Source organism: Salmo salar, chromosome ssa23, assembly GCF_905237065.1.
Source record: "Salmo salar chromosome ssa23, Ssal_v3.1, whole genome shotgun sequence".
In the NCBI taxonomy this organism is placed as follows: domain Eukaryota; kingdom Metazoa; phylum Chordata; class Actinopteri; order Salmoniformes; family Salmonidae; genus Salmo; species Salmo salar.
In genome coordinates, this window is record NC_059464.1 from 39,414,145 (window position 1) to 39,440,210 (window position 26,066).

The following is a 26,066-nucleotide window of genomic DNA, read 5'->3' on the forward strand; positions in this document are numbered from 1 at the left end:
CAGGTATATTTCACTGGTCATCCCCAAAGCCAACACCTCCTTTGGCCGCCTTTCCTTCCAGTTCTCTCCTGCCAATGACTGGAACGAATTGCAAAAATCACTGAAGTTGGAGACTTATATCTCCCTCACTAAGTTTAATAAGCATCAGTTGTCAGAGCAGCTTACCGATCGCTGCAGCTGTACACAGCCCATCTGTAAATAGCCCTATCCAACCAACTACCTACCTTATCCAATATTTGTTTTAGTTTTTCTGCTCTTTTGCACACAAGTATTTCTACGTGCACATCCTTAGCTGCACATTATCACTCCAGTGTTAATTGCTAAATTGTAATTACTTCGTAACTATGGCCTGTTTATTGCCTTACCTCCTTACTTTATTTGCACACACTATACAGATTTTTCTATTGTGTTATTGACTGTACATTTGTTTATCCATTTGTAACTCTGTGTTGTTTTTGTCGCACTGCTTTGCTTTATCTTGGCCAGGTTGCAGTTGTAAATGAGAACTTGTTCTCAGCTGGCCTACCTGGTTAAATAAAGGTGAAATAAAATGTTTAAAAAATTTAAAGTTAGTTTTGTTTTTTCTTACCTTAACCATTCAGAGTTAATGCCAAACCTTAGACACTTAGAAATTTTACGTTTGCAACAACTTCAAAATGTGACTTTTGGGAAACATGGATTAACGTCTAATTCTGAGGTGAGACTAAAGTCAAGTCCAGGCGGATGGAAAAATGAAGTGCCGGTACAATTTTAAATGCTGACAATTTGTTAATTCGACATGGTGGGATGTTTTTGTATACTAGTTTACGTGCTGCTGTGCGTTTTGTTGCTAACCTTACTTTGCTACCTGCCAACTTCACGTTTTTTACTTTTTAATTACCGTTTATATTTTTAGTGTTCCCCTCGCTCGACTTTTTTCATTCAACTTTTTCACTCCGGATGCTTTATCTGGACGTGGTTCGTCAGGACCTCCACCAGCCGAAGCTAAGTAGTAACATTAACATGATGCCTTCTAATTGCAGTCGCTGTACTCATAATATACAGGAGAACTGCAAGCTCAGCTTCAGACGCAATCGTTAGGCAAGGGTAATTTAAGTGTAGGAAAGGATGAAACAGCGTCTGTGTCACCAGTAAGTACAGATAGTAACGTTAGTATAAATCCCCTCGCACAGTCCCCACAGCCGGACAACTTTCTCATGGCTTCTGGAGGGAAAGGCTGTAGGAATGCTCAACCGGTGTCGCTCATTCAGCCAACAGAAACTTTAAACCGGTTCTCCCCATTAAGCGAGTCGGAGTCGGAGGACGAAGCTTCTCTGGTCTCTGCTCCTCCCGTTGTGGGGTCTGAGACGCCGAAGGCTCCCACCATTAGCTCTGATAAATTGAAAACCCTAGTCATTGGCGACTCCATTACCCGCAGTATTAGACTTAAAACGAATCATCCAGGGATCATACACTGTTTACCAGGGGGCAGGGATACCGACGTTAAGGCTAATCTGAAGATGGTGCTGGCTAAAGCTAAAACTGGCGAGTGCAGAGAGTATAGGGATATTGTTATCCACGTCGGCACCAACGATGTTAGGATGAAACAGTCAGAGGTCACCAAGCGCAACATAGCTTCAGCGTGTAAATCAGCTAGAAAGAGGTGTCGGCATCGAGTAATTGTCTCTGGCCCCCTCCCAGTTAGGGGGAGTGATGAGCTCTACAGCAAAGTCTCACAACTCAATCGCTGTTTGAAAACGGTTTTCTGCCCCTCCCAAAAGATAGAATTTGTAGATAATTGGCCCTCTTTCTGACACTTACCAACAAACAGGCCCAAGCCTGGCCTGTTGAGGAGTGACGGACTCCAGCCTAGTTGGAGGGGTGCTCTCTTCTTATCTACGAACATAGACAGGGCTCTAACTCCCCTAGCTCCGCAATGAGATAGCCTGCTGCCTGGCCTGCACCCTGTTAGCCAGCCTGCCAGCTTAGTGGAGTCTGCCACTAGGTGTTCGCCTTAGCAATCTCACTGGAATAAAGACCTCCTCCATTCCTGCCATTATTGAAAGAGATTGTGATACCTCACATCTCAAAATAGGGCTAGTTAATGTTAGATCTCTCACTTCCAAGGCAGTTATAGTCAATTAACTAATCACTGATCAAAATCTTGATGTGATTGGCCTGACTGAAACATGGCGTAAGCCTGATGAATTTACTGTGTTAAATGAGGCCTCACCTCCTGGTCACACTAGTGACCATATCCCCCGCAAATGCGGAGGCGTTGCTAACATTTATGATAGCAAATTTCAATTTACAAAAAAAAAAGTGGCCAACACAAAGCCCTGACCTCAAACCTGTAGAAATGTGTGGGCAGAACTGAAAATGTGTGTGCGAGCAAGGAGGCCTACAAACCTGACTCAGTTACACCAGCTCTGTCAGGAGGAATGGGCCAAAATTCACCCAACTTATTGTGGGAAGCTTGTGGAAGGCTACCCGAAACATTTGACCCAAGTTAAACAATTTTAAAGCAATGCTACCAAATACTAATTGAGTGTATGTACACTTCTGACCCACTGGGAATGTGATGAAAGAAATGAAAGCTGAAATAAATCACTCTACTATTAATCTGACATTTCACATTCTTAAAATAAAGTGTTGAACCTAACTGACCTAAGACAGGGCATTTTTGCTTGATTAAATATCAGAAATTGTGAAAAACTGAGTATAAATGTATTTGGCTAAGGTGTATGTAAACTTCCGACTTCAACTATATGTATGTATGTGTACACACACACACACACACACACACACAGTCTAAAGTTTGGTGTCACTTAGAAATGTCCTTGTTTTTGAAAGAAAAGCAACTTTTTTGTCCATTAAAATAACATCAAATTGATCAGAAATATAGTGTAGACATTGTTAATGTTGTAAATGACTATTGTAGCTAGAAATGGAATATCTACATAGGCGTACAGAGGCCCATTATCAGCAACCATCACTCCTGTGTTCCAATAGCATGTTGTGTTAGCTAATCCAAGGTGATCATTTTAAAAGGCTAATTGATCATTAGAAAACGCTTTTGCAATTATGTTAGCACAGCTGAAAACTGTTGCCCTGATTAAAGAACCAATACAACTGGCCTTCTTTAGACTAGTTGAGTATCTGGAGCATCAGCATTTGCGGGTTCAATTACAGGCTCAAAATGGCCAAAAACAAAGATCTTTCTTCTTAAACTCGTCAGTCTATTCTTGTTCTGAGAAATGAAGGCTATTCCATGAGAGAAATTTCCAAGAAACTGAAGATCTCGTACAACACTGTGTACTACTCCCTTCACAGAACAGAGCAAACTGGCGCTAACCAGAATAGAAATAGGAGTGGGAGGCTCCGGTGCACAACTAAGCAAGAGGAGAAGTACATTAGAGTGTCTAGTTTGAGAAACAGACACCTCACAAGTCCTCAACTGGCAGCTTCATTAAATAGTACCCGCAAAACACCAGTCTCAAAGTTAACAGTGAAGAGGCAACTCCAGGATGCTGGCCTTCTAGGCAGAGTGTTCTTTTGGCGATCTTTTCTTTTTATTGGCCAGTCTGAGATATGGCTTTTTCTTTGCAACTCTGCCTACCACATGCTATATACATGCAGAGTATACTGTGTGTGTGTGTGTGTGTATATATACACACACACACAGTACCAGTCAAAAGTTGACACACCTACTCATTCAAGGATTTCTTTTTCCTGTGCTATTTTCTGTGACTTTCGACTGCATTTGCATTGATGTCAGAGTGGTTAGAGGGACAATAGAGCCCTGAGTACCAGGCTGTTAGGACCTCATGGTAGTTAGCAAGTCAGGTAGGCCTACTACAAAAAGGCATGCACAGAGTGCATAAAAGATGACCATTGAGTCACGGTTACGTGGAATTTTACTGCAGTCATGACTGCGGGTAATATGGTCACCGCAATAGACCTAGTCTTGACTCAGTGCTTCCCAAACTTTGCAAGTGCAGTACGATATGCCCCCCAAGATCAAGGGAGCATCCCGATCACAGGGCTAAAGAAATGAATAAACAACACATAGCCAACTTTGAAGTGTGAAACCAAGTTACTGAGAAACTTAAGAAAATGCCAAAAAATCAATACTTTAAATTGGTTTACTTAAATAATGTACATAACATTTTACAATAAACATGATTTTCTTTTTTTTTTTTAAAAGAGGGATTTATATATTACATCATTTCATATATAAAATCATTTGTCAGTGGACACCGCAGATTACAAAGTATTCACAACTAAGCAGTAATCTTTCCTAAAACAGTTAAACAGATTGGGAAGTATTATGGAAAGATTTCAAACAAGAACTTCCAGTTAAAATAAATACTTGGTTAACATGATTAGCACTGCAGTGTGCAAGCCTTTGAGTGGTTTAAACAATCTCTGCACCTCTGATACAGAACTATAGAGACAATGTCCATCCTTCTCTGAAAATGTATACAGGTTCACAATCCTCCTGAACTACTGTAAAGGACATGGTAGGTAAGCACTGCAATGTGGCAGAAACTGCACCTAACCTACCAGAGGACTTGGTGAAGCCATTGCCATCATACTGAGAGTTAACAATTGACGAAGAGGAGTCAACGAGGGCTTTTTTTACAACACCTTGTTGATGGTTTGGGAACACAGTAATGATGACTTTCCATCTTCCAGTTGACGGCCATGCCATAAACTGACATTGTTCAGACAGACAGTGGTGACTCACACAGATTTGTAAGCAACATGACTCCACGAAATGACACCTTTCAATTCACCCTCCTCTTGCAAAGAGTGTTGCATAACCCAGGGTAAGTCTTTGATTGGCCTAATTAGCATAAATACCTGCTTGTTACTGCCAAAGAGAAATACTGGATGATATCAGAGAGGAAGAGGAGAAGCAAGGGATAACTGGGCCCAAAATCTGTTCTCTTCAGCAGGTGGCATTTTTTCATTTTTCAAAGTAAAAGCACAAGACGGTTATGACAGGAAGATGGAAAATATAAAAAATGGAATACTTTACTAAACAACATCTGCATATGCGCAAAAAAAAAGAAAGTGAGTTTAAACATGTGACCACTTAGGGTTATCAGCACACAAACGTTCCCCATCACAAGATTTACCGACCCAGTCTTCATACCCTCAGTCTCACAAGGAATCAAACTGGCCGAAAGCAGTGGAGTTTAGAACGGAACCTCTGTAAACATTACAGTTATAGGGCAAAACAAAATGAGAAGCAGTAAAATTAACATTTTGGCCAAAAACAAAAAATACAATCTGTTCATTCTGTGCTTCTTAAAGGCCCAGTACAGTCAACATTCAGTTTTTTATCATATTGTAAAACAGCTGATGAAACTAACACTGTTAAAGCCAGAAGAAATGTGATCAGTGTTATTTCCTGATAGTTGCTGGTTGAAAATACAATCTACACAGGACCTTCTATTCAGCACGTTTGCATGGGCGAGAGTGTCAGCTTGACATCACCATGAGGTAAAATGATTAATAGATCAATAACGAATATTCCCAAACCTTTCTGACAATAACAGCTAGTTTTCAGTTTTCCCCAGCCCACTCCCAGACAGTCTAGCAATATTCTTGCTTGAAAAATGTATCTTAGCTAAGAAGCTATTTTGGTTTACTTCTTACCATTTTAATTGAAAACAAACCACACTCAAACCACTCTCAGGCAGTCCTAGAAAAATTCTTGCTAGAGAAAGTTTGTTGCTAAAGCAATTTTTACCTATTTCTAATGGAAATCTATTAGAGTAAGAAACGTAATTGTTACCCTGACATTGATATAAAAATAGCTGCATTGGGCCTATAAGTATATATCTAACTTGCCTTGAGAGGCTTGGAGAGTGAAAGACCTAAGTTACTTGATATAGACCAAGGGTGTCAAACCATTTTTTTGGATGGGGGACGACGACAAATTCAATATACTTTTAAATGACTAAAACCAAATTGAAACTGTGTAGGAAAGATAATGGACCTACATACAGTTTCTTGACTGTATCCAACTCGCTAATAATCACTGAAATGAAAGCCAGACCGTCAGGGAGCATCGGAAATTCCCAAAACGATGGATAGAGGTTTATTTTTTGCAGATTTTGAGAGCAAGGAAGTCTTTTTTTTAATTTATTCTGTGCTGCCCTCCAGACCTCGTTGAAGACCGAATGCGGACCCCGGGACAAAATGAGTTTAACACACCCTGGTGTACTGCACAATTTAAACGCTTGCCACCCAATCCACCCTTCCCCAAAACATGTGTAAATATTGGACTATAAATTGTGCCTTCCTATATTATACTTATGCTAAAATGTTTATTCTATTCTACTGAGCCATTTACTTCATGTTTGTATTCATACATTTAATTATTTATTGTTGTTGCATTATCGAGAAGGAACCTGCAAGTAAGCATTTCTTTGGACGGTGTATACCATGTGTATCCTGTACATACGGCTAATGAAACTTGTAGACTAAAGGCATCAAACAGAAAATGTCCAGTTAGAGTCACTAGTATGTGTTCAGCTAGAACATAGTTAAGTGGTTACTTCAAACCCCTCTACCCGTTGGTGTCAAAACCCAAAAGGAAGTGTTATTACCAACATTTCGGTTCGTGATTCAAACTAGCACAAATTACCGATATTACACTGCACTTGAGTTGTCAAATTTGTATGTCGTGTCGAAAAAAGGAAAAAAAAAACATTTTAAGAACATGTAGTTTCGTTATCCAATGGCAATTTCCGTGAAGTTACACCTCAGAATTAATGGAAAGCAAAAAGTACAGCGCTGCATTGGTTTGAATCCTGGCCTACATCTGTGAGAAGATTAGAGAAGGCTTCATTGAGAGTGGTTGAACAAGGCAGTGTAGAATAGGCTTCTGCTTTTTGGAAATAGCTTGTTTTGGTATTGCTTTACATGTAATCTGTCCAAGAAAGTTCTCGCAACACATTCCAAAAAAACACTCCATAAAACCTACATAGTTTTACTAAGCCAATTAGGTATAGGTAGAATGTCACATATTATAAATCACATACTGATCTACATAATAAACACACTAAGGCTTCAGAAATACTATGTTTATGTGGTGCGTATGAATGCATCATGACTCCTTAACTTGTACATGTAAATCCATACTTTTCCTTTAACAAGACACAAATATGAAGGTTATTCCCTACAATATCTCCAGTATTCCCCAGGCTTTTAGCTGCCCATCTTTACATTATTCCTGTTCCATCCCTCAAAATAAAGGCTATTGTTGAAATTCTACTAAAATATCATTAACTGGGACACATGAAGGCTTGAGGTTTTCATAAACGTGAGCACTATTTTTTTAACATAACAAGGCGTGGTTTCTGGTGCACTTGTTAACTGACATTTACAAAATGTGTAGCCTAAGACCTATGCAAGGCCACCAGTGATATCTATATCAATCAAAATCAATCCTATTGAAGGCAGAAGCGGAGGGCATTCAGTGGAGCAATGGGCACCAATGTGTGTGCGATACACACTTTGTGAGTGACAGACAATCCTGTCAGACAGACAAGGAGATCCAGCCTCCTCCTGAAACAGCACAATAGACGACAAATGTATAACCACCACACACACACACACACAACTGCTAAGGGGAGAACGGCTCATAATAATGGCTGGAACGGTGCAAATGGAATGGCATCAAATACCTGGAAACCAAGTATTTGATACCATTCCACTGATTCCGCTCCAGTCATTACCACAAGCCCTTCCTCCCCAGTTAAGGTGCCACCAACCTCCTGTGACACACTGAAAACCTCAGTACAGAGAAACAGCTAAACAAGAACCAAGTGTGGCTCTATCCCTTGACACAACAGCTTTGACCCAACCAATAGGAGTCAGGAGGCAGCAATGGTGGGCGGGTCCAGGAGTCGTAGTTCCTTAGTTAGACCCAATGAGGAGCTGGAGTCATCAGCGAGAGGATAGAAAGACCTTGTTGGGCTCTATAGTGATGGACCAGGCCTCAGATCAAGTGGATACCATATTCACATGCTAATCTATGTGCCAAGGCTCCCTGGATTGGTGGAGGAATCCACCACCTTTGCATGGATACTAGCTTAACATATTTTCATATGTACTAAATGGCCAGCAGCAGTGGGGGCTCTCTGTGTACTACATAGCTATGTCTCTGTGTCAGTAAGGAAGTCCCTGGTGAAGGCAGCCATCTTGGTTTGTTAGGTCTCAGGGTTGATGGCTGTTGTCATGGTCGCCGTCTTCATGTACTGTGTGAAGATGGCATCAAAGGCCTCATCCCTGTGGATCATGGCACCAAACACCAACGGCTGAGAGAGAGAGAGCAAGAGAAAGAGGTAGACAAATGTAGAGTGACAAGCAGAGAGGAAAGGAGGGTGGAAGATCATCACAGATCAACTTATTAATAGTATATTGACCAACAGTACCAGACCTAAATAGAGAGAAAACATGGTCTAAAATAGACTGTCCATAAGTGTTCCTACCTTCTGGGTGGACGGTGTAGCTATGGAGATTCCCATTCCAGACCCAGGCAGTACAGACAAGACTTTGTACTGTGGGACAAAAAAACCCAAACAACACTTACATTCTACTGCAAAAGTACATTTTTAGAAACCAATGACTTGATACATTGGACAGAAGGTGGAGCAAAGATGAAGACACCCACCTTCTGAATATCAGTGATGTCAATCAGTTTGATGACTTTATTCTTTTTAGAGGAGTTTGACCTGGAGCTTGAGCTTTCAAAGCAAAGGTAACTGGTGACGGATAGAAAACACGTAATAAGCATGGAGAAGTAGGCCAATACAATACACCTGAACACACAAACTAATACAAACAATACAACACGATGCCAAGTGTGATTTCTACATGTGACAGCTAGGTATTGGCAGTAGATGGCTTACTTTTCAGTGACAAAGAGCACCCCATTACGGATGTAGTCAGTGGGACTCTTCCTGTCCCTGTTGATCAAGCAGCATCGCCAGCCATTCTCACACACTGCAAACAAAACCAATCAAGACACACGCAAAAGTCTGCCACATTGCCAACACACACAGTCAATACTCCTGGTTTCACAGCTTGCACTGCCCCAACATACCACAATAAATAAACACTAAGTTCAACATCAACTATGGAAACAGGGTCAACGTGTAACAGGGGAGGAAGCTAGCCAGGCACAATGTAGCTGTTGGTGCTGAGGTTTATTCTGTGGCGCTCTACCAACCTGCTAGAGGGCGCTCATCCTCGGATAGATTGAAGACCTCGTGGAAAGAACCCTTCTTAGTATTGTAGACCCTGCCAGTCTGTTCCTCTAGACTGATACCGCATGCTAGGCCTGTCCCTAGACTCCCACGAGCTACCGCCGGCTGAATCTAAAAGAGAAACAGAGAGTGGGGAAAACGATGGAGGGAGAGAGGGAAGGACAGAGGGAGAGAGGGATGGACGGAGGAAGAGAGGGATGGACGGAGGAAGAGAGGGATGGACGGAGGAAGAGAGGGATGGACGGAGGAAGAGAGGGATGGACGGAGGAAGAGAGGGATGGACGGAGGAAGAGAGGGATGGACGGAGGAAGAGAGGGATGGACGGAAGAGAGAGGGATGGACGGAAGAGAGAGGGATGGACAGAGGAGAGGGCAGCATGTTAAACCAGGAACAGAGTGTGGGAAGGGAATTAGCTAAACACAAGCAGTGCATTATAGCAGTCTCTCTCAAACCAGCAGCTTAGCTTTGACCTCAGCATCAATCAAAGCTTACTCAGGTGAGCAGTTGTTTGGGAAGCAGTGTATATTGGCTGGGGTGCTTGTAGAGCGCGCTGGGTACCTTGCTTATGGGGATGTGAATGATAGGGTTGTGGTGTGTCTCATGCAAGGCATGAGGCCATGAACTCATACGGGACCATAATCTTTCACAGTAAAGAATGAAATGCATCAAAAAAGACGAAGATAGTGAGACAGGCTGGTCATTTTTTGTAATTTTCTCCAGAATACACACACTGGAACACATAGATAACTATTGATAAGTGATATAAAACAACCATTAATAATTGTATGTGATTTTATGGGAGAGTAGATATGATATTATGATAGATATTGCACTAGGAACTAAACCTTTGGCACAAACTACAAATACTATTAATGAACCACTACCTTTCCAAAACACATATAAGCAGTTTCTACCAGTTACTTCCTCACTACACACAAACACACACACTTTGAATATAGGGTTCCTTCTGAAAGTGTGTGAAAACGGATCAAACAGTACAAGTCAAAATTAACTTAGGCCTGATCAAAACCTCATGAAGCTGATTGAGAGAATGTCTTCACTATTATTCCACAATGTAGAAAATAGTAAAATAAAGAAAAACCCTTCAATGAGTAGGTGTGTCCAAACTTTTGACTGGTACTGTACATTCAAAACACCATTATGGTAAACTCTTATGAGTTCAACTTTGGTTAAACACGCCAAATATTACTTTCAACAGTACTGTGGTAGATGCATATATTTAAACTACGGGGCACATTTTGATCCTTCACACTCACAGTTATCATGGCTCTACTACTGAATTCCAAATGGGCAAGGGGTCAATTTGGAATACAGCTCATCTCTAATGACACACACACACAGGTGATGGTGGCGTACACACAGGCACACAAGAACTAAAGTGCACACGAGGTAGCCCTACCTTTTCATACCCAGAGAGCTGAGAGGGAGAAACAGAAAACTCAGGAGATCAGACATTGACATGAGGGTCCCCACAGTCCCAGCTGCTGTGAACACCCAAATGAATAGGGAGGAACTGTGACAATGACACACATCAATATGAAGTGGTTGGTGGCACCTTAATTGGGGAGGATGGGCTCGTGTCATGACTGGAGCGGAATAGGTTGAACGGTATCAAATACATCAAACACATGGTTTGATGCCATTCCATTTACGCCATTCCAGCCATAATTATGAGCCGTCCTCCCCTTAGCAGCCTCCACTGGTGTACACCTATGTGCTAAAGACTTGCACATAAACACTGAGTGGACAAAACATTAAGAACACCTGCTCTATCCATGACATAGACTGACCAGGTGAATCCAGGAGAAAGCTATGATCCCTTTGATGTCACTTGTTAAATCCACTTCAATCAGTGTAGATTAAGGAGAGGAGACAGATTAATGACGGATTTTTAAACCTTGAAACAATTGAGACATGTACTGTGTATGTGTGCCATACAGAGGGTGAATGGTCAAGACAAAAGTTGCCTTTGAACGGGGTATGGTATTCGGTGCCAGACGCACCGGTTTGTGTCAAGAACAACAACGTTGCTGGGTTTTTCACGCTCAACAGTTTCCCGTGTGTATCAAGAATGCTCCACCTCCCAAAGGACATTCAGCTAACTTGGCACAACTGTGGGAAGCATTGGAGTCAACATGGGCCAGCATCCCTGTGGAGCGCTTTCGACACCTTGTAGAGTGCATGCACCGAGGAATTGAGGCTGTTCTGAAGGCAAAAGGGGGTGCAACTCAATATTAGGAAAGTGTTCCTAATGTTTTGTACACAATGCAGACAGACACAGTTGAAGTCGGAAGTTTATATACACCTTAGCCAAATACATTTAAACTCACTTTTTCACAATTCCTGACATTTAATCCGAGTAAAAATACCCTGTCTTAGGTCAGCTAGGATCACCACTTTATTTTAAGAATGTTAAATGTCAGAATAATAGTAGAGAGAATGATTTATTTCAGCTATTATTTCTTTCATCACATTCCCAGTGGGTCAAAAGTTTACATACACTCAATTAGTATTTGGTAGCATTGCTTTTAAAAATTGTTTAACTTGGGTCAAACATTTCAGGTAGCCTTCCACAAGCTTCCCACAATAAGTTGGGTGAATTGTGGCCCATTCCTCCTGACAGAGCTGGTGTAACTGAGTCAGGTTTGTAGGCCTCCTTGCTCACACACGCTTTTTCAGTTCTGCCCACACATTTCTACAGGATTGAGGTCAGGGCTATGTGATGGCCACTCCAATACCTTGACTTTGTTATCATTATGCCATAACTTTGAAAGTATGCTTGGGGTCAATGTCCATTTGGAAGACCCATTTGCGACCAAGCTTTAACTTTCTGACTGATGTCTTGAGATGTTGCTTCAATATATCCACATAATTTTCCTGCCTCATGATGCCATCTATTTTGTGAAGTGCACCAGTCCCTCCTGAAGAAAAGCATCCCCACAACATGATGCTGCCATCCTGTGCTTCACGGTCGGGATTGTGTTCTTCGGCTTGCAAGCCACCCCTTTTTCCTCCAAACATAACGATGGTCATTACTGCCAAACAGTTCTATTTTTGTTTTATCAGACCAGAGAACATTTCTCCAAAAAGTACGACCTTTGTCCCCATGTGCAGTTGCAAACCGTAGTCTGGCTTTTTTATGGCGGTTTTGGAGCAGTGGCTTCTTCCTTGCTGAGACGCCTTTCAGGTTATGTCAATATAGGACTCACTTTACTGTGGATAAAGATACTTTTGAACCTGTTTCCTCCAGCATCTTCACAAGGTCCTTTGCTGTTGTTCTGGGATTGATTTGCACTTTTCGCACCAAAGTACATTCATCTCTAGGAGACAAGTGTCTCCTTCCTGAGCGGTATGACGGCTGAGTGGTCCCATGGTGTTTATACTTGCGTACTATTGTTTGTACAGATGAACGTGGGACCTTCAGGCATTTGGAAATTGCTCCCAAGGATGAACCAGACTTGTGGAGGTCAATAATATGTTTTCTGAGGTCTTGGCTGATTTCTTTTGATTTTCCCATGATGTCAAGCAAATAGGCACTGAGTTTGAAGGTAGGCCTTGAAATACATCCACAGGTACACCTCCAATTGGCTCAAATGGTGTCAATTAGCCTATCAGAAGCTTCTAAAGCCATGACATCATTTTCTGGAATTTTCCAAGCTGTTTAAAGGCACAGTCAACTTAGTGTATGTAAACCTCTGACCCACTGGAATTGTGATACAGTGAATTATAAGTGAAATAATCTGTTCGGAAACAATCGTTGGAAAAATTACTTGTGTCATGCACAAAATAGATGTCCTAACCGACTTGCCAAAACTATAGTTGGTTAACAAGACATTTGTGGAGTGGTTGAAAAACAAGTTTTAATGACTCCAAACTAAGTGTATGTAAACTTCTGACTTCAACTGTACATGTATTACATACAACAGTATAGAGTCTGAGACATACCCGTCTGGACAGTGTGGCGCCCCCACGCTCCTTCAGCTGGGGGTCTGTGGGCAGGCTGGTCCAGATGATGTGGGGCGTGTCATACTTGTCCCTTAGCTTGGGACAGCTCCTAAACAGGAAGTCGATGATGAAGAACTTGATCCCTGCATACAGCCCTGGAGAGGTGGCACAAGGAAAAGGGATGATAAGAGATATCCTCTTGATCCATGGAGGTCTCTCTCCATGGATCTATTTTTTCTGTATTTTTCTCAGTGCTTGGGGCCATCACTGGGTAGGTGTAGTGGCGAGTCAATCAATCAATCAAATGTATTTACAGATACCCAGTCTAAAACCCCCAAAGAGCAAGCAATACAGAAGCATGGAAAAACTCCCTAGAAAGACAGGAACATAGGAAGAAACCTAGAGAGGAACCAGGCTCTGAGCGGTCCTCTTCTGGCTGTGCCGGGTAGAGATTTAAGAGTACATTTTTCAAGAAGTTCAAACGTTCATAGATGACCAGCAGGGTCAGACAATAACCACAGAGGCTGTTCTGATCTCAGGTCATGCGAGGGTTTTACATATTGTACCAACCCATCATGAAGCCCATGAGTTTGTAGGGTAGGAGACAGGAGCAGATGAACGCCACCCACAGACCGATGTAGAGTTTCTGAGTGATCTCAGGATGCACCCACATGAACAGGCTGAAACACAGGGACAGACAAGGATACAAAGTGTGAAACATGTTAGTTAACAACCTTAAATAAACTGGAAACACACACACACACACACACACACACACACACACACACACACACACACACGTCACTCACTTCTTAATTTTCTCCAAGACATCTGCCATCTTTCCAAATAGATTCTGTGAAGAACACACACATTTGTGAAAACAGCACACCAGCTTAAGAGAGCAACACCTCACATCGCAAAGTAGATGTGACGCGTCTCAGACTTTTTTTTTTTTTCTCTCCCCCATTTCGATCTTGTCTCATCGCTGCAACTCCCCATCGGGCTCGGGAGGTCGAGCCATGCATCCTCTGAAACATGACCCGCCAAACCGTGCTTCTTAACACCCGCCTGCTTAACCCGGAAGCCAGCAGCAACAATGTGTCGGAGGAAACATCGTTCACCTGACGACTGAGGTCAGTCTGCAGGCGCCCTGCCCGCCACAAGGAGTCGCTAGAGCACGATGAGCCAAGTAAAGCCCCCCAGCCAAACCTAACCTGGACGACATCGGGCCAATTGTGCGCCATCCTATGGGACTCCCGATCACGGCCGGTTGTGATACAGCCCAGGAATGAACCAGGGTCTGTAGTGACGCCTCTAACACTGCAATGCAGTGCCTTAGACCGCTGCGTCACTCGGGTGCCCATCTCTCGCTCTTTCTAAATCAAAATGTGAAGACATGATCATATCACATGATCACAGCTCACCTGTGCTTTTTGAGCGACATCAAGAACTAACTGGAACTTCTCTGAAACAGTCAGATCTTCCTTTGGTGGATCCTGGGAAAAGATGAAAGTTACATCCAAAACTATTCCCCGCCCAAAGCAGAAATTGTTCTGGTAACACCCAGTGCCCCCAAATTGGCAAACACTGAAGGCGTAAGGGCTTGGGGGGGGGGGGTCGTTTTGGACCCCCCTTCCCAAAAGACGTTTACATCATACACGTCTTACAGCAGGTTCAGAGATCTCCGGCACAATACTCCACTGGATCCTCCAACCTCTGAGAAGAAAGCGGAGAGAGACAAGTTTGACTCATTTCACAAGCAAATTACCCATGTCCAAGCAGATTGTTAATCGTTCCATTTGGACATGGACAATAGGCGATGCACGTTGCAATGAGGTAAGCTACCTGGAAATGAGGTAAGCTACCTGGAAATGAGGTAATTCAAGGACAGCCTGAGAATGGCTAGGAAGAGAAACAAGGGGATGGCCCAACCGTGCCACGCTGCATTCATATAGATCTGTGGAAAAGAGAGAGGGAGTGGGGGAGGGAAGAACAGGTCACACAATCTACTATTTCAATCTACCACGTCTAGTCTATAACCCATACCAAGTATGGAACATCTCGTTACTATGCAATACATATTATATACTGTACTCATGCAGATGCCAATAAAGAGATATTTTAATGTAAATCTATAAACAAATATAGATGTTGCTATATATATATATATATATATATATATATATATATATATATATATATATATATATATACACACACACACACACAAGGGGAGAGATAGAGATATTGATCTTCATTGCTGGGATCTTTCATACGCTGTGATTGTGTGTGTGTGTGTGTGTGTGTGTGTGTGTATGCGCACACTCACAATGAAGGCAAAGGTTGACGTATACACGGAGTGCCAGCTGGATAAGGCAAAAAGGTTCCTCTTGAAGTTAGTGACAGGTTTGGCACCTCGCTCTACAGAGGAGTATAAAGTATTGACCAATAACAAAGCACTATCAGAGACTTTGAGACAGAAATCATAATTTATTACTACAAACACATTTTTCATATTCCGATTATGAATATATTTCAGAATATTCATCAAGATACCCCTGACATAAAGTGTGATTGTTACATCTTGTCCACTAAATGTACAGTACTTACTGAGTCGTCTCATGTTTTCAGTCAATCTGAGGACAGGGGACAAGAGAAAGGCAGTTCGATTCAACTAGAACTCTGCATGACAAAAGCATAAACAAGATGATGTAAGACAAGCACAAACAGAACTAGATATGTTTTGGTGGAGAAACAGTACAAAATGATCTTGCTGCATTTAGGCATCCTTCATGAGAAAGTATGTGGTGCCTGGAAGAATCTCTTGTCTCATAAGGTATTTTTGTCTGCCTCTCTATCCCATCTCCCCATCTCTTTCACCCTCAAAAACTAACATCAAGGCCATTTCAACTGGTGCACAGTGAATTATCCTTCCTTCTCTTCCCCTCCCTCTTCTTCTCTCCCTCTCTACCCTCTAATATGTACTTGGATAAAGTTACAGCCAGGATAGTTTGAGTCAGGCTACCCATGACTCCAAAGGCATGGTGAACACTGAGTGTTCTCTTCCTTCTCTCTTCCTCTCACCCCTCTGTCTATTGTACTTGTATTCAGTACGAATCCCCATGACTCCAGTCTACGTCATTCAGGAGAGGACTGAGAATTGGAGAAAAATTCGGAGCCCTAAAAACTGACACGGGGCCAGTTGGTGCAGTTCCACTCAACAAGATCACTGTATGAACTGAGTAGGGAGAGCTGATCCTTAATCAGTCCTAACAAGCGAAGAACAAAAAAAAGGCCAGCTGCAACGCCCTCAACCCACCACCAGGGGTCAGACAATCCTCCCACTTCCATAACACCATGGTTACAACCTCTGCTGTTCTGAAAGCCCTGGGATTGGCTTTAGGTTATAATAACAGGCCAATCAGACATCAGGGTGAGCTCATGAGGACAGTAGTTCCCATCATGACTGGCTACTTTACGGTGGGTGCTGACGAATAGCATGCTGACAGACTCTAGGCCCATTACAAAGCCATCAGTTTTATGACCCTTCTCTAAGCAGCATGTACTCTGTCCTTTGAGCCGGTTAACCTGATGACTACAGTGGCTGGCTGGTCGTCCACGCTTATCAAACGAGAGGAGAGAGGCCGAGGGGAGCAATTACAGAGGAAATGAAGTCGTCAGAATCTAGAGTACATCATTTCTCAATGGGAAAGCATTGGTTGTCTGAGGTCGTTGTGGTTATGGGGGCAGTTCTCACCTCTTAGCGCTTAGCGGCTCATCTGGCTCCGCCGTGTTCACCTCCGGCTGGAAGCGGAAGTCCTCGATGTACGCTCCAAACCGGTCGTACAGCCACGTCTGCAGCCACGAGTACATGGTCTCCTTCTGCTTGTCTGCAGAGGCAGAGGAACCGATTGGATATTGTTAGACCTTGTTTTGTTGAATCAAGTCTGTTAGAGCTGGGTTGCAACAAAAGCCTGCACATCCTTTCCAGGACTAGTGTTGGTGACCGCTGCCTATACTGTAGGAAATAACCATGTTGTTTGAAATGGAAATACACTTGACCAACTCAACATTTAACTCAACATTACCCGACTGCTTGTAGTAGCATCAAATGTTGTGAGCACAACACTACTGTGTTATTTTGGTCAGGCCGAAGTTACCACACCACTGTTATTTTGGTCAGGCCTAAGTTACCACACCACTGTGTTATTTTGGTCAGGCCAAAGTTACCACACCACTGTGTTATTTTGGTCAGGCCTAAGTTACCACACCACTGTGTTATTTTGGTCAGGCCTAAGTTACCACACCACTGTGTTATTTTGGTCAGGCCTAAGTTACCACACCACTGTGTTATGTTGGTCAGGCCTAAGTTACCACACCACTGTGTTATGTTGGTCAGGCCTAAGTTACCACACCACTGTGTTATGTTGGTCAGGCCTAAGTTACCACACCACTGTGTTATTTTGGTCAGGCCTAAGTTACCACACCACTGTGTTATTTTGGTCAGGCCTAAGTTACCACACCACTGTGTTATTTTGGTCAGGCCGAAGTTACCACACCACTGTGTTATTTTGGTCAGGCCTAAGTTACCACACCACTGTGTTATTTTGGTCAGGCCTAAATTACCACACCACTGTGTTATTTTGGTCAGGCCTAAGTTACCACACCACTGTGTTATTTTGGTCAGGCCGAAGTTACCACACCACTGTGTTATTTTGGTCAGTCCTAAGTTACCACACCACTGTGTTATTTTGGTCAGTCCTAAGTTACCACACCACTGTGTTATTTTGGTCAGTCCTAAGTTACCACACCACTGTGTTATTTTGGTCAGGCCTAAGTTACCACACCACTGTGTTATTTTGGTCAGGCCTAAATTACCACACCACTGTGTTATTTTGGTCAGGCCTAAGTTACCACACCACTGTGTTATTTTGGTCAGGCCGAAGTTACCACACCACTGTGTTATTTTGGTCAGTCCTAAGTTACCACACCACTGTGTTATTTTGGTCAGTCCTAAGTTACCACACCACTGTGTTATTTTGGTCAGTCCTAAGTTACCACACCACTGTGTTATTTTGGTCAGGCCTAAGTTACCACACCACTGTGTTATTTTGGTCAGGCCTAAGTTACCACACCACTGTGTTATTTTGGTCAGGCCTAAGTTATTTCAGTTACATCAGTATTTCTTAATCTGGATCAAAGTGTATCCAAACACCTTTCTCTCATCACATGCTGTATTATCACTAGTGCACGTCTCTGGAACCAATTAACTAACAGCTCTCTACCAGACACCTCATTCAAATGAATAGCAGCCCGACATCACACCCAATTAAAATGGACAACACTGCTTATTCCCCTTAGACACCTCACATGTGTACCATTAAAATCTGCACCACAGCCTCTCTGTTTGGAATATAGAAGAATTAAGAGTGGCTGAGCGGACGAGCAATGTGGTGGTCAGTCTTACAGTAGGCAGACGGGTTGCCTCCCAACTCCCACAATGTTAACATCGGTCTGGGATTTCCGAGACTATGGTGGTGGGTGATTGGAGGGAGAGTCATGACAAACGGTTAAAGTGTTTACGTCTGAGGTCAAGCATAAGGCCACACACTGAATTCTTACATCTGAAAATACACTGAACAAAAATATAAACGCAACATGTAAAGTGTTGGTCCCATGTTTCATGATCTGAAATAACACATCCTAGAATTGTTCCATATGCACAAAAAGCTTTTTTCTTTCAAATTTTGTACACAAATTTGTTTACATCCCTGTTAGTGAGCATTTCTCCTTCTACAAGATAATCCAGCCACCTGATAGGTGTGGCATATCAATAAGATGATTAAACAGCATGATCATTACACAGGTGCACCTTGTGCTGGGGACAATAAAAGGTCACTAAAATGTGCAGTTTTGTCTCAACACAATGCCACAGATGTATCAAGTTGAGGGAGCGTGCAATTGGCACGCTGACTGCAGGATTGTCCACCAGAGCCATTGGCAGAGGACTGAATGTTAATTTCTCTACCATAAGCCAACTCCAATGTTGTTTTAGAGAATTTGGCAGTACGTCCAACCGGCCTCACAACCGCAGACCACGTGTATAGTGTTGTGTGGGTGAGCAGTTTGCTGATGTCAACGTTGTAAACAGACTGCCCCATGGTGGTGGTGGGGTTATGGTATGAGGAGGCATAAGCTACTGACAATGAACACAGCGGATCGATGGCGATTTGAATGCACAGATCTCGGTTACGAGATGCTGAGGACCATTGTCGTGCCACTCATCCGCCGCCATGACATGTTTCAGCATGATAATGCACGGCCCCATGTCACAAGGATCTGTACACCATTCCTGGAAGCTGAAAGTGTCCCAGTTCTTCCATGGCCGGCATACTCACCAGATATGTCACCCTTTGAGAATGTTTGGATGCTCTGGATCAACGTGTACGTCAGCGTGTTCCAGTTCCCGCCAAAATCCAGCAACTTCATAAAATCTTTGAAATGATTGCATGTTGCGTTTATATTTTTGTTCAGTATACTTAAATCTCTTGTGGACAGACAAGGGCATAACATAGGATGGTATCGTAGCGTCTGTCAATATGGGATGCGACGAATAACAAGGAAGTTTTCAGGTGTTCGCATCTTTTGTTTTAGAAATGGGACATTTGGCCCATGCTTTGGCTAAGGGTTTCCGTTTAAGGAGGTGGAGACTTTGCTAGTGTCATTAGTATCTTATCTCAATCTAATCTGACGCAATTACGCAAGATTTTTGTTCTGGGTTTTCGAGAAGAGCAAATACCTGAATAGGTTGTCTGACAAGAAAAGTAAGCAACCATTGTAATTGGGGCAAGACTTTCAGGTAAATGTCATTTCTAGGGCAGTCCCAGACATTCTCCATACGATGAAACATCTTATTCACTACAACTTTTTAAAAAGCTACAGCTTGCAGTAGGCCTACATAACACATTTTTATGAACCATACTAGCCTATTTCTTGTGGGGGAGGGACAATACCCACTTGAGGAGTTAAAGCAGCCACTAGCAGTACAAAGAAAGCCTCATTTGAAAAGCAGGCTGACTGAATTAAGTGAAGAACCCTGGTGTGAGAAAATCTGGATTTGAGCATGGTCACAGGGGAGTAGAAAGGCAAATGTTCCACAGCCACATTCATACACCTTATAGAAATGTGTTACATTCCCTACAGAGAGAGAGAGAGGGATGCAATTCATCACACATTCCTCTTCCTTCTGTCCCCACACCTTCACTGGAGCACTCCCACTTACACACACTTCCTGTTTGTGCTGCGTGTTGCACACGCGCAATGTACAAGTGTAAGTGACACACACACACACACACACTTATACACACACACACACACAGGGGAAGAGGAAAGAGATTGGTTTTTGATGGGTAGCGAGCAGAGAGGCTAAGAAAAGCACATCGCTTCAACTCTAACTCCCACACAGAGATGCCGAGCCCTGAGATTCAGAGAGCTGAAAAGATGAGACAAGTCACTCCTTCAACTCTTCTCCATTCTGAGGCCTTATTAGACAGGTCATGTGAATTTGAAATGGTGAGCGAGGTGGAGTGTTAAGGCGCTGGTGGCCTCTGTCTAATGACAGACATTCTAAAGATTTGTGAATGAGCTCGTCGGTCATGATTCAAATAACCTGTGCGTATCTTTAGCTATCTACAGTATATACCCGTTTCTGGCTGACCTGTACTGTTGCCGGTGGGAGCTGCAGGTGTTGTTCTGGGTGGCTGTGGTGCGGAATCTTCTGGTCTAGGAACAGGAGAGATGAAGCATTAGTAGTCGGTAGAGCATTAACCATGGCTTCAGAAAAACACATTACCTTATTGAGACATTATTGTGTCAGACAAGTGAACTCAAAATGACTCCTAACAATATTGGTTTCACTTATCAGTGATCACAAAGGAAAATAAATGAGATGTCATCTTAACGTTTGTTTCTAGCATTCAAAGGATTGACAGAGAGATTTTTCCATATAAACAGATGGAGACTTCACAGACACAGATGTGATTTATACTTAGACATAGGACATTAGAGACCTTTGGGTTTCGTGTTACAAAGGCCAGGGTATTGAGGGAGTCACTATGTGCATGAATGTTTATTGGCAGCCTGGCTCGACATATTCCCATACCCAACTCAAGGGAGAGGCTCTATTTTTAACAGGGACTGACAAGACATAGAGACCGACACACACAAACACACAGGGGACGACACACACAGGGACCGACCTACCAACACACACACACACTGACCGACCGACCGACACACACACACAGGGACCGACCGACACACACACACACACTGACCGACATACACACACATTGACCGACCGACCGACACACACACACACACACACACACACACACACAGGGACCGACCGACAGACCCACACAGGGGCCGACACACACACACACACACACACAAACACACACAGGGACCGACCTACAGACCCACACAGGGGCCGACACAACACACACACACACACACACACACACACACACACACACACACACACACACACACACACACACACACACACACACACACACACACACACACACACACAGACCGACACACACATTGACCGACCGACACACACACACAGGGACCGACCGACAGACCCACACAGGGGCCGACACACACACACACACAGGGGCCGACACACACACACAGGGACCGACCTACACACACACACACTGACTGACATACACACACATTGACCGACCGACACACACACACACACAGGGACCGATCGACAGACCCACACAGGGGCCGACACACACACAGGGGCCAACCGACCCACACACACAGGGACCGACCGACCCACACACAGGGACCGACCGACACACAGGGACCGACCGACACACACACAGGGACGGACACACACACACACAGGGACGGACACACACACACACAGGGACGGACACACACACACACAGGGACGGACACACACACACAGGGACGGACACACACACACAGGGACGGACACACACACACAGGGACGGACACACACACACACACACACAGGGACCGACACACACACACACACACACAGGGACCAACGCACACAGGGACCGACACAAACACACACAGGGACCGACACAGACACACACAGGGACCGACACAGACACACACAGGGACCGACCGACCCACCCACACACACAGGGACCGACCGACAAACACACACACACACACACACCGACCGACACACCGGGACCGACCGACCCACACACACACACATTGACCACACACACACACACACACCGATCGACACACACAGGGACCGACACACACACATTGACCGACCGACCGACACACACACACACAGGGACCGCACACACACACACACACACACACACACACATTGACCGACCGACCGACACACACACACACACACAGGGACCGACACACACACACACACACACACACAGGGACCGACCGACACACACACACACTAGGACCGACCGACACACACACACACTAGGACCGACCGACCGACACACACACACACACACACACACACACTGGGACCGACCGACACACACACACTGGGACCGATCGACACACACACACTGGGACCGATCGACACACACTGGGACCGACCGACACACACACACACACACACACACACTGGGACCGACCGACACACACACACACACACACACACACACACACACACACACTGGGACCGACCGACACACACACACAGGGACCGACACACACACACACACACACACACACAGGGACCGACCGACACACACACACACTAGGACCGACCGACACACACACACACTAGGACCGACCGACCGAACACACACACACACACACACACACACACACACACACACTGGGACCGACCGACACACACACACTGGGACCGATCGACACACACACACTGGGACCGATCGACACACACACACTGGGACCGATCGACACACACACACACTGGGACCGATCGACACACACACACTGGGACCGATCGACACACACTGGGACCGACCGACACACACACACACACACACACACACACACACTGGGACCGACCGACACACACACACTGGGACCGACACACACACACACTGGGACCGACCGACACACACACACTGGGACCGACCGACACACACTGGGACCGACCGACACACACACACACACTGGGACCGACCGACACACACACACACACTGGGACCGACCGACACACACACACTGGGAACGATCGACACACACTGGGACCGACCGACACACACTGGGACCGACCGACACACACTGGGACCGACCGACACACACACACACACACACACACACACACAGGGACTGACCGACACACACACACACACACACACACACACACACAGGGACCGACCGACACACACACACACACACAGGGACCGACCGACACACACACACACACACACACACACACAGGGACCGACCGACCCACACACAGGGACCGACCGACACACACACACAGGGACCGACCGACACACACACACAGGGACCGACCGACACACACACACACACAGGGACCGACCGACACACACACACACACAGGGACCGACCGACACACACACACACACAGGGACCGACCGACACACACACACACACAGGGACCGACCGACACACACACACACACAGGGACCGACCGACACACACACACACACAGGGACCGACCGACACACACACACACACAGGGACCGACCGACACACACACACACAGGGACCGACCGACACACACACACACAGGGACAGACCGACACACACACACAGGGACAGACCGACACACACACACAGCGACCGACCGACACACACACACAGCGACCGACCGACACACACACACAGCGCCCGACCGAACACACACACACACACACACACACACAGGGCCCGACCCACACACAGGGACCGACCGACACACACACAACTGACCACACACACACAGGGACCGACCGACCCACACACACAGGGACCGACCGACCCACACACAAACACAGGGACCGACCGACCCACAACACAGGGACCGACCGACCCACACACAAACACAGGGACCGACCGACCCACACACAAACACAGGGACCGACCGACCCACACACAAACACAGGGACCGACCGACCCACACACAAACACAGGGACCGATCGACCCACACACAAACACAGGGACCGATCGACCCACACACAAACACAGGGACCGATCGACCCACACACAAACACAGGGACCGATCGACCCACACACAAACACAGGGACCGATCGACCCACACACAAACACAGGGACCGATCGACCCACACACAAACACAGGGACCGATCGACCCACACACAAACACAGGGACCGATCGACCCACACACAAACACAGGGACCGATCGACCCACACACAAACACAGGGACCGATCGACCCACACACAAACACAGGGACCGATCGACACACACACACACACACACACACACACACACACACACACACACACACACACACACACACACAGGGACAGACCGACACACACACACAGGGCCCGACCGACACACACACACACACACACACACAGGGACCGACCGACACACACACAGGGACCGACCGACCCACACACAGGGACCGACCGACACACACAGGGACCGACCGACCCACACACAGGGACCGACCGACCCACACACAAACACAGGGACCGACCGACCCACACACAAACACAGGGACCGACCGACCCACACACAAACACAGGGACCGACCGACCCACACACAAACACAGGGACCGACCGACCCACACACAAACACAGGGACCGACCGACCCACACACAAACACAGGGACCGACCGACCCACACACAAACACAGGGACCGATCGACCCACACACAAACACAGGGACCGATCGACCCACACACAAACACAGGGACCGATCGACCCACACACAAACACAGGGACCGATCGACACACACACACACACACACACACACACACACACACACACACACACACACACAGGGACCGACCGACACACACACACACACACAGGGACCGACCGACACACACACACACACACAGGGACCGACCGACACACACACACACAAACACAGGGACCGACCGACCCACACACAAACACCGACCGACCCACACACACAAACACAGGGACCGACCGACCCACACACACAAACACAGGGACCGACCGACCCACGCACACAAACACAGGGACCGACCGACCCACACACACAGGGACCGACACACACACACACACACACACACAGGGACCGACCGACACACACACACACACACACACACACACACACACACACACACACACACACACACACACACACACACACACACACACACACACACACACACAGGGACCACACACACACACACACACACACACAGGGACCGACCGACACACACACACACTAGGACCGACCGACACACACACACACTAGGACCGACCGACCGACACACACACACACACACACACACACACACACTGGGACCGACCGACACACACACACTGGGACCGATCGACACACACACACTGGGACCGATCGACACACACACACTGGGACCGATCGACACACACACACACTGGGACCGATCGACACACACACACTGGGACCGATCGACACACACTGGGACCGACCGACCGACACACACACACACACACACACACACACACTGGGACCGACCGACACACACACACTGGGACCGACACACACACACACTGGGACCGACCGACACACACACACTGGGACCGACCGACACACACTGGGACCGACCGACACACACACACACACTGGGACCGACCGACACACACACACACACTGGGACCGACCGGCA

The 26,066-nt window shown here is 45.6% G+C and overlaps 1 protein-coding gene across 8 annotated transcripts in view; it reads right to left on the reverse strand.

Annotated features, from left to right (window-relative positions):
* Positions 1 to 4,110: 4,110 nt before the first annotated feature.
* The window catches only part of LOC106584600 (GRAM domain-containing protein 4), a 53,556-nt gene continuing 31,600 nt past the window's right edge, over positions 4,111 to 26,066 (reverse strand). For 4 of the 8 annotated variants that reach the window (XM_045706438.1, XM_045706441.1, XM_045706437.1 and 1 more), the window contains 16 exons: positions 20,935 to 21,014; positions 16,990 to 17,122; positions 15,843 to 15,868; positions 15,562 to 15,653; positions 15,098 to 15,189; positions 14,900 to 14,948; positions 14,657 to 14,728; positions 14,042 to 14,085; positions 13,803 to 13,912; positions 13,233 to 13,387; positions 10,687 to 10,704; positions 9,230 to 9,377; positions 8,910 to 9,003; positions 8,672 to 8,762; positions 8,490 to 8,558; positions 4,111 to 8,315 (listed from right to left, as the gene is read on the reverse strand). In XM_045706438.1, the coding sequence (XP_045562394.1) occupies positions 8,208 to 8,315; positions 8,490 to 8,558; positions 8,672 to 8,762; positions 8,910 to 9,003; positions 9,230 to 9,377; positions 10,687 to 10,704; positions 13,233 to 13,387; positions 13,803 to 13,912; positions 14,042 to 14,085; positions 14,657 to 14,728; positions 14,900 to 14,948; positions 15,098 to 15,189; positions 15,562 to 15,653; positions 15,843 to 15,868; positions 16,990 to 17,122; positions 20,935 to 21,014 (1,381 nt within the window). In that variant the 3' untranslated portion in view covers positions 4,111 to 8,207. The remainder of the gene's footprint in view (positions 8,316 to 8,489; positions 8,559 to 8,671; positions 8,763 to 8,909; positions 9,004 to 9,229; positions 9,378 to 10,686; positions 10,705 to 13,232; positions 13,388 to 13,802; positions 13,913 to 14,041; positions 14,086 to 14,656; positions 14,729 to 14,899; positions 14,949 to 15,097; positions 15,190 to 15,561; positions 15,654 to 15,842; positions 15,869 to 16,989; positions 17,123 to 20,934; positions 21,015 to 26,066) is intronic. The other 4 variants (XM_014170073.2, XM_014170076.2, XM_045706442.1 and 1 more) reach the window with 2 other exon arrangements.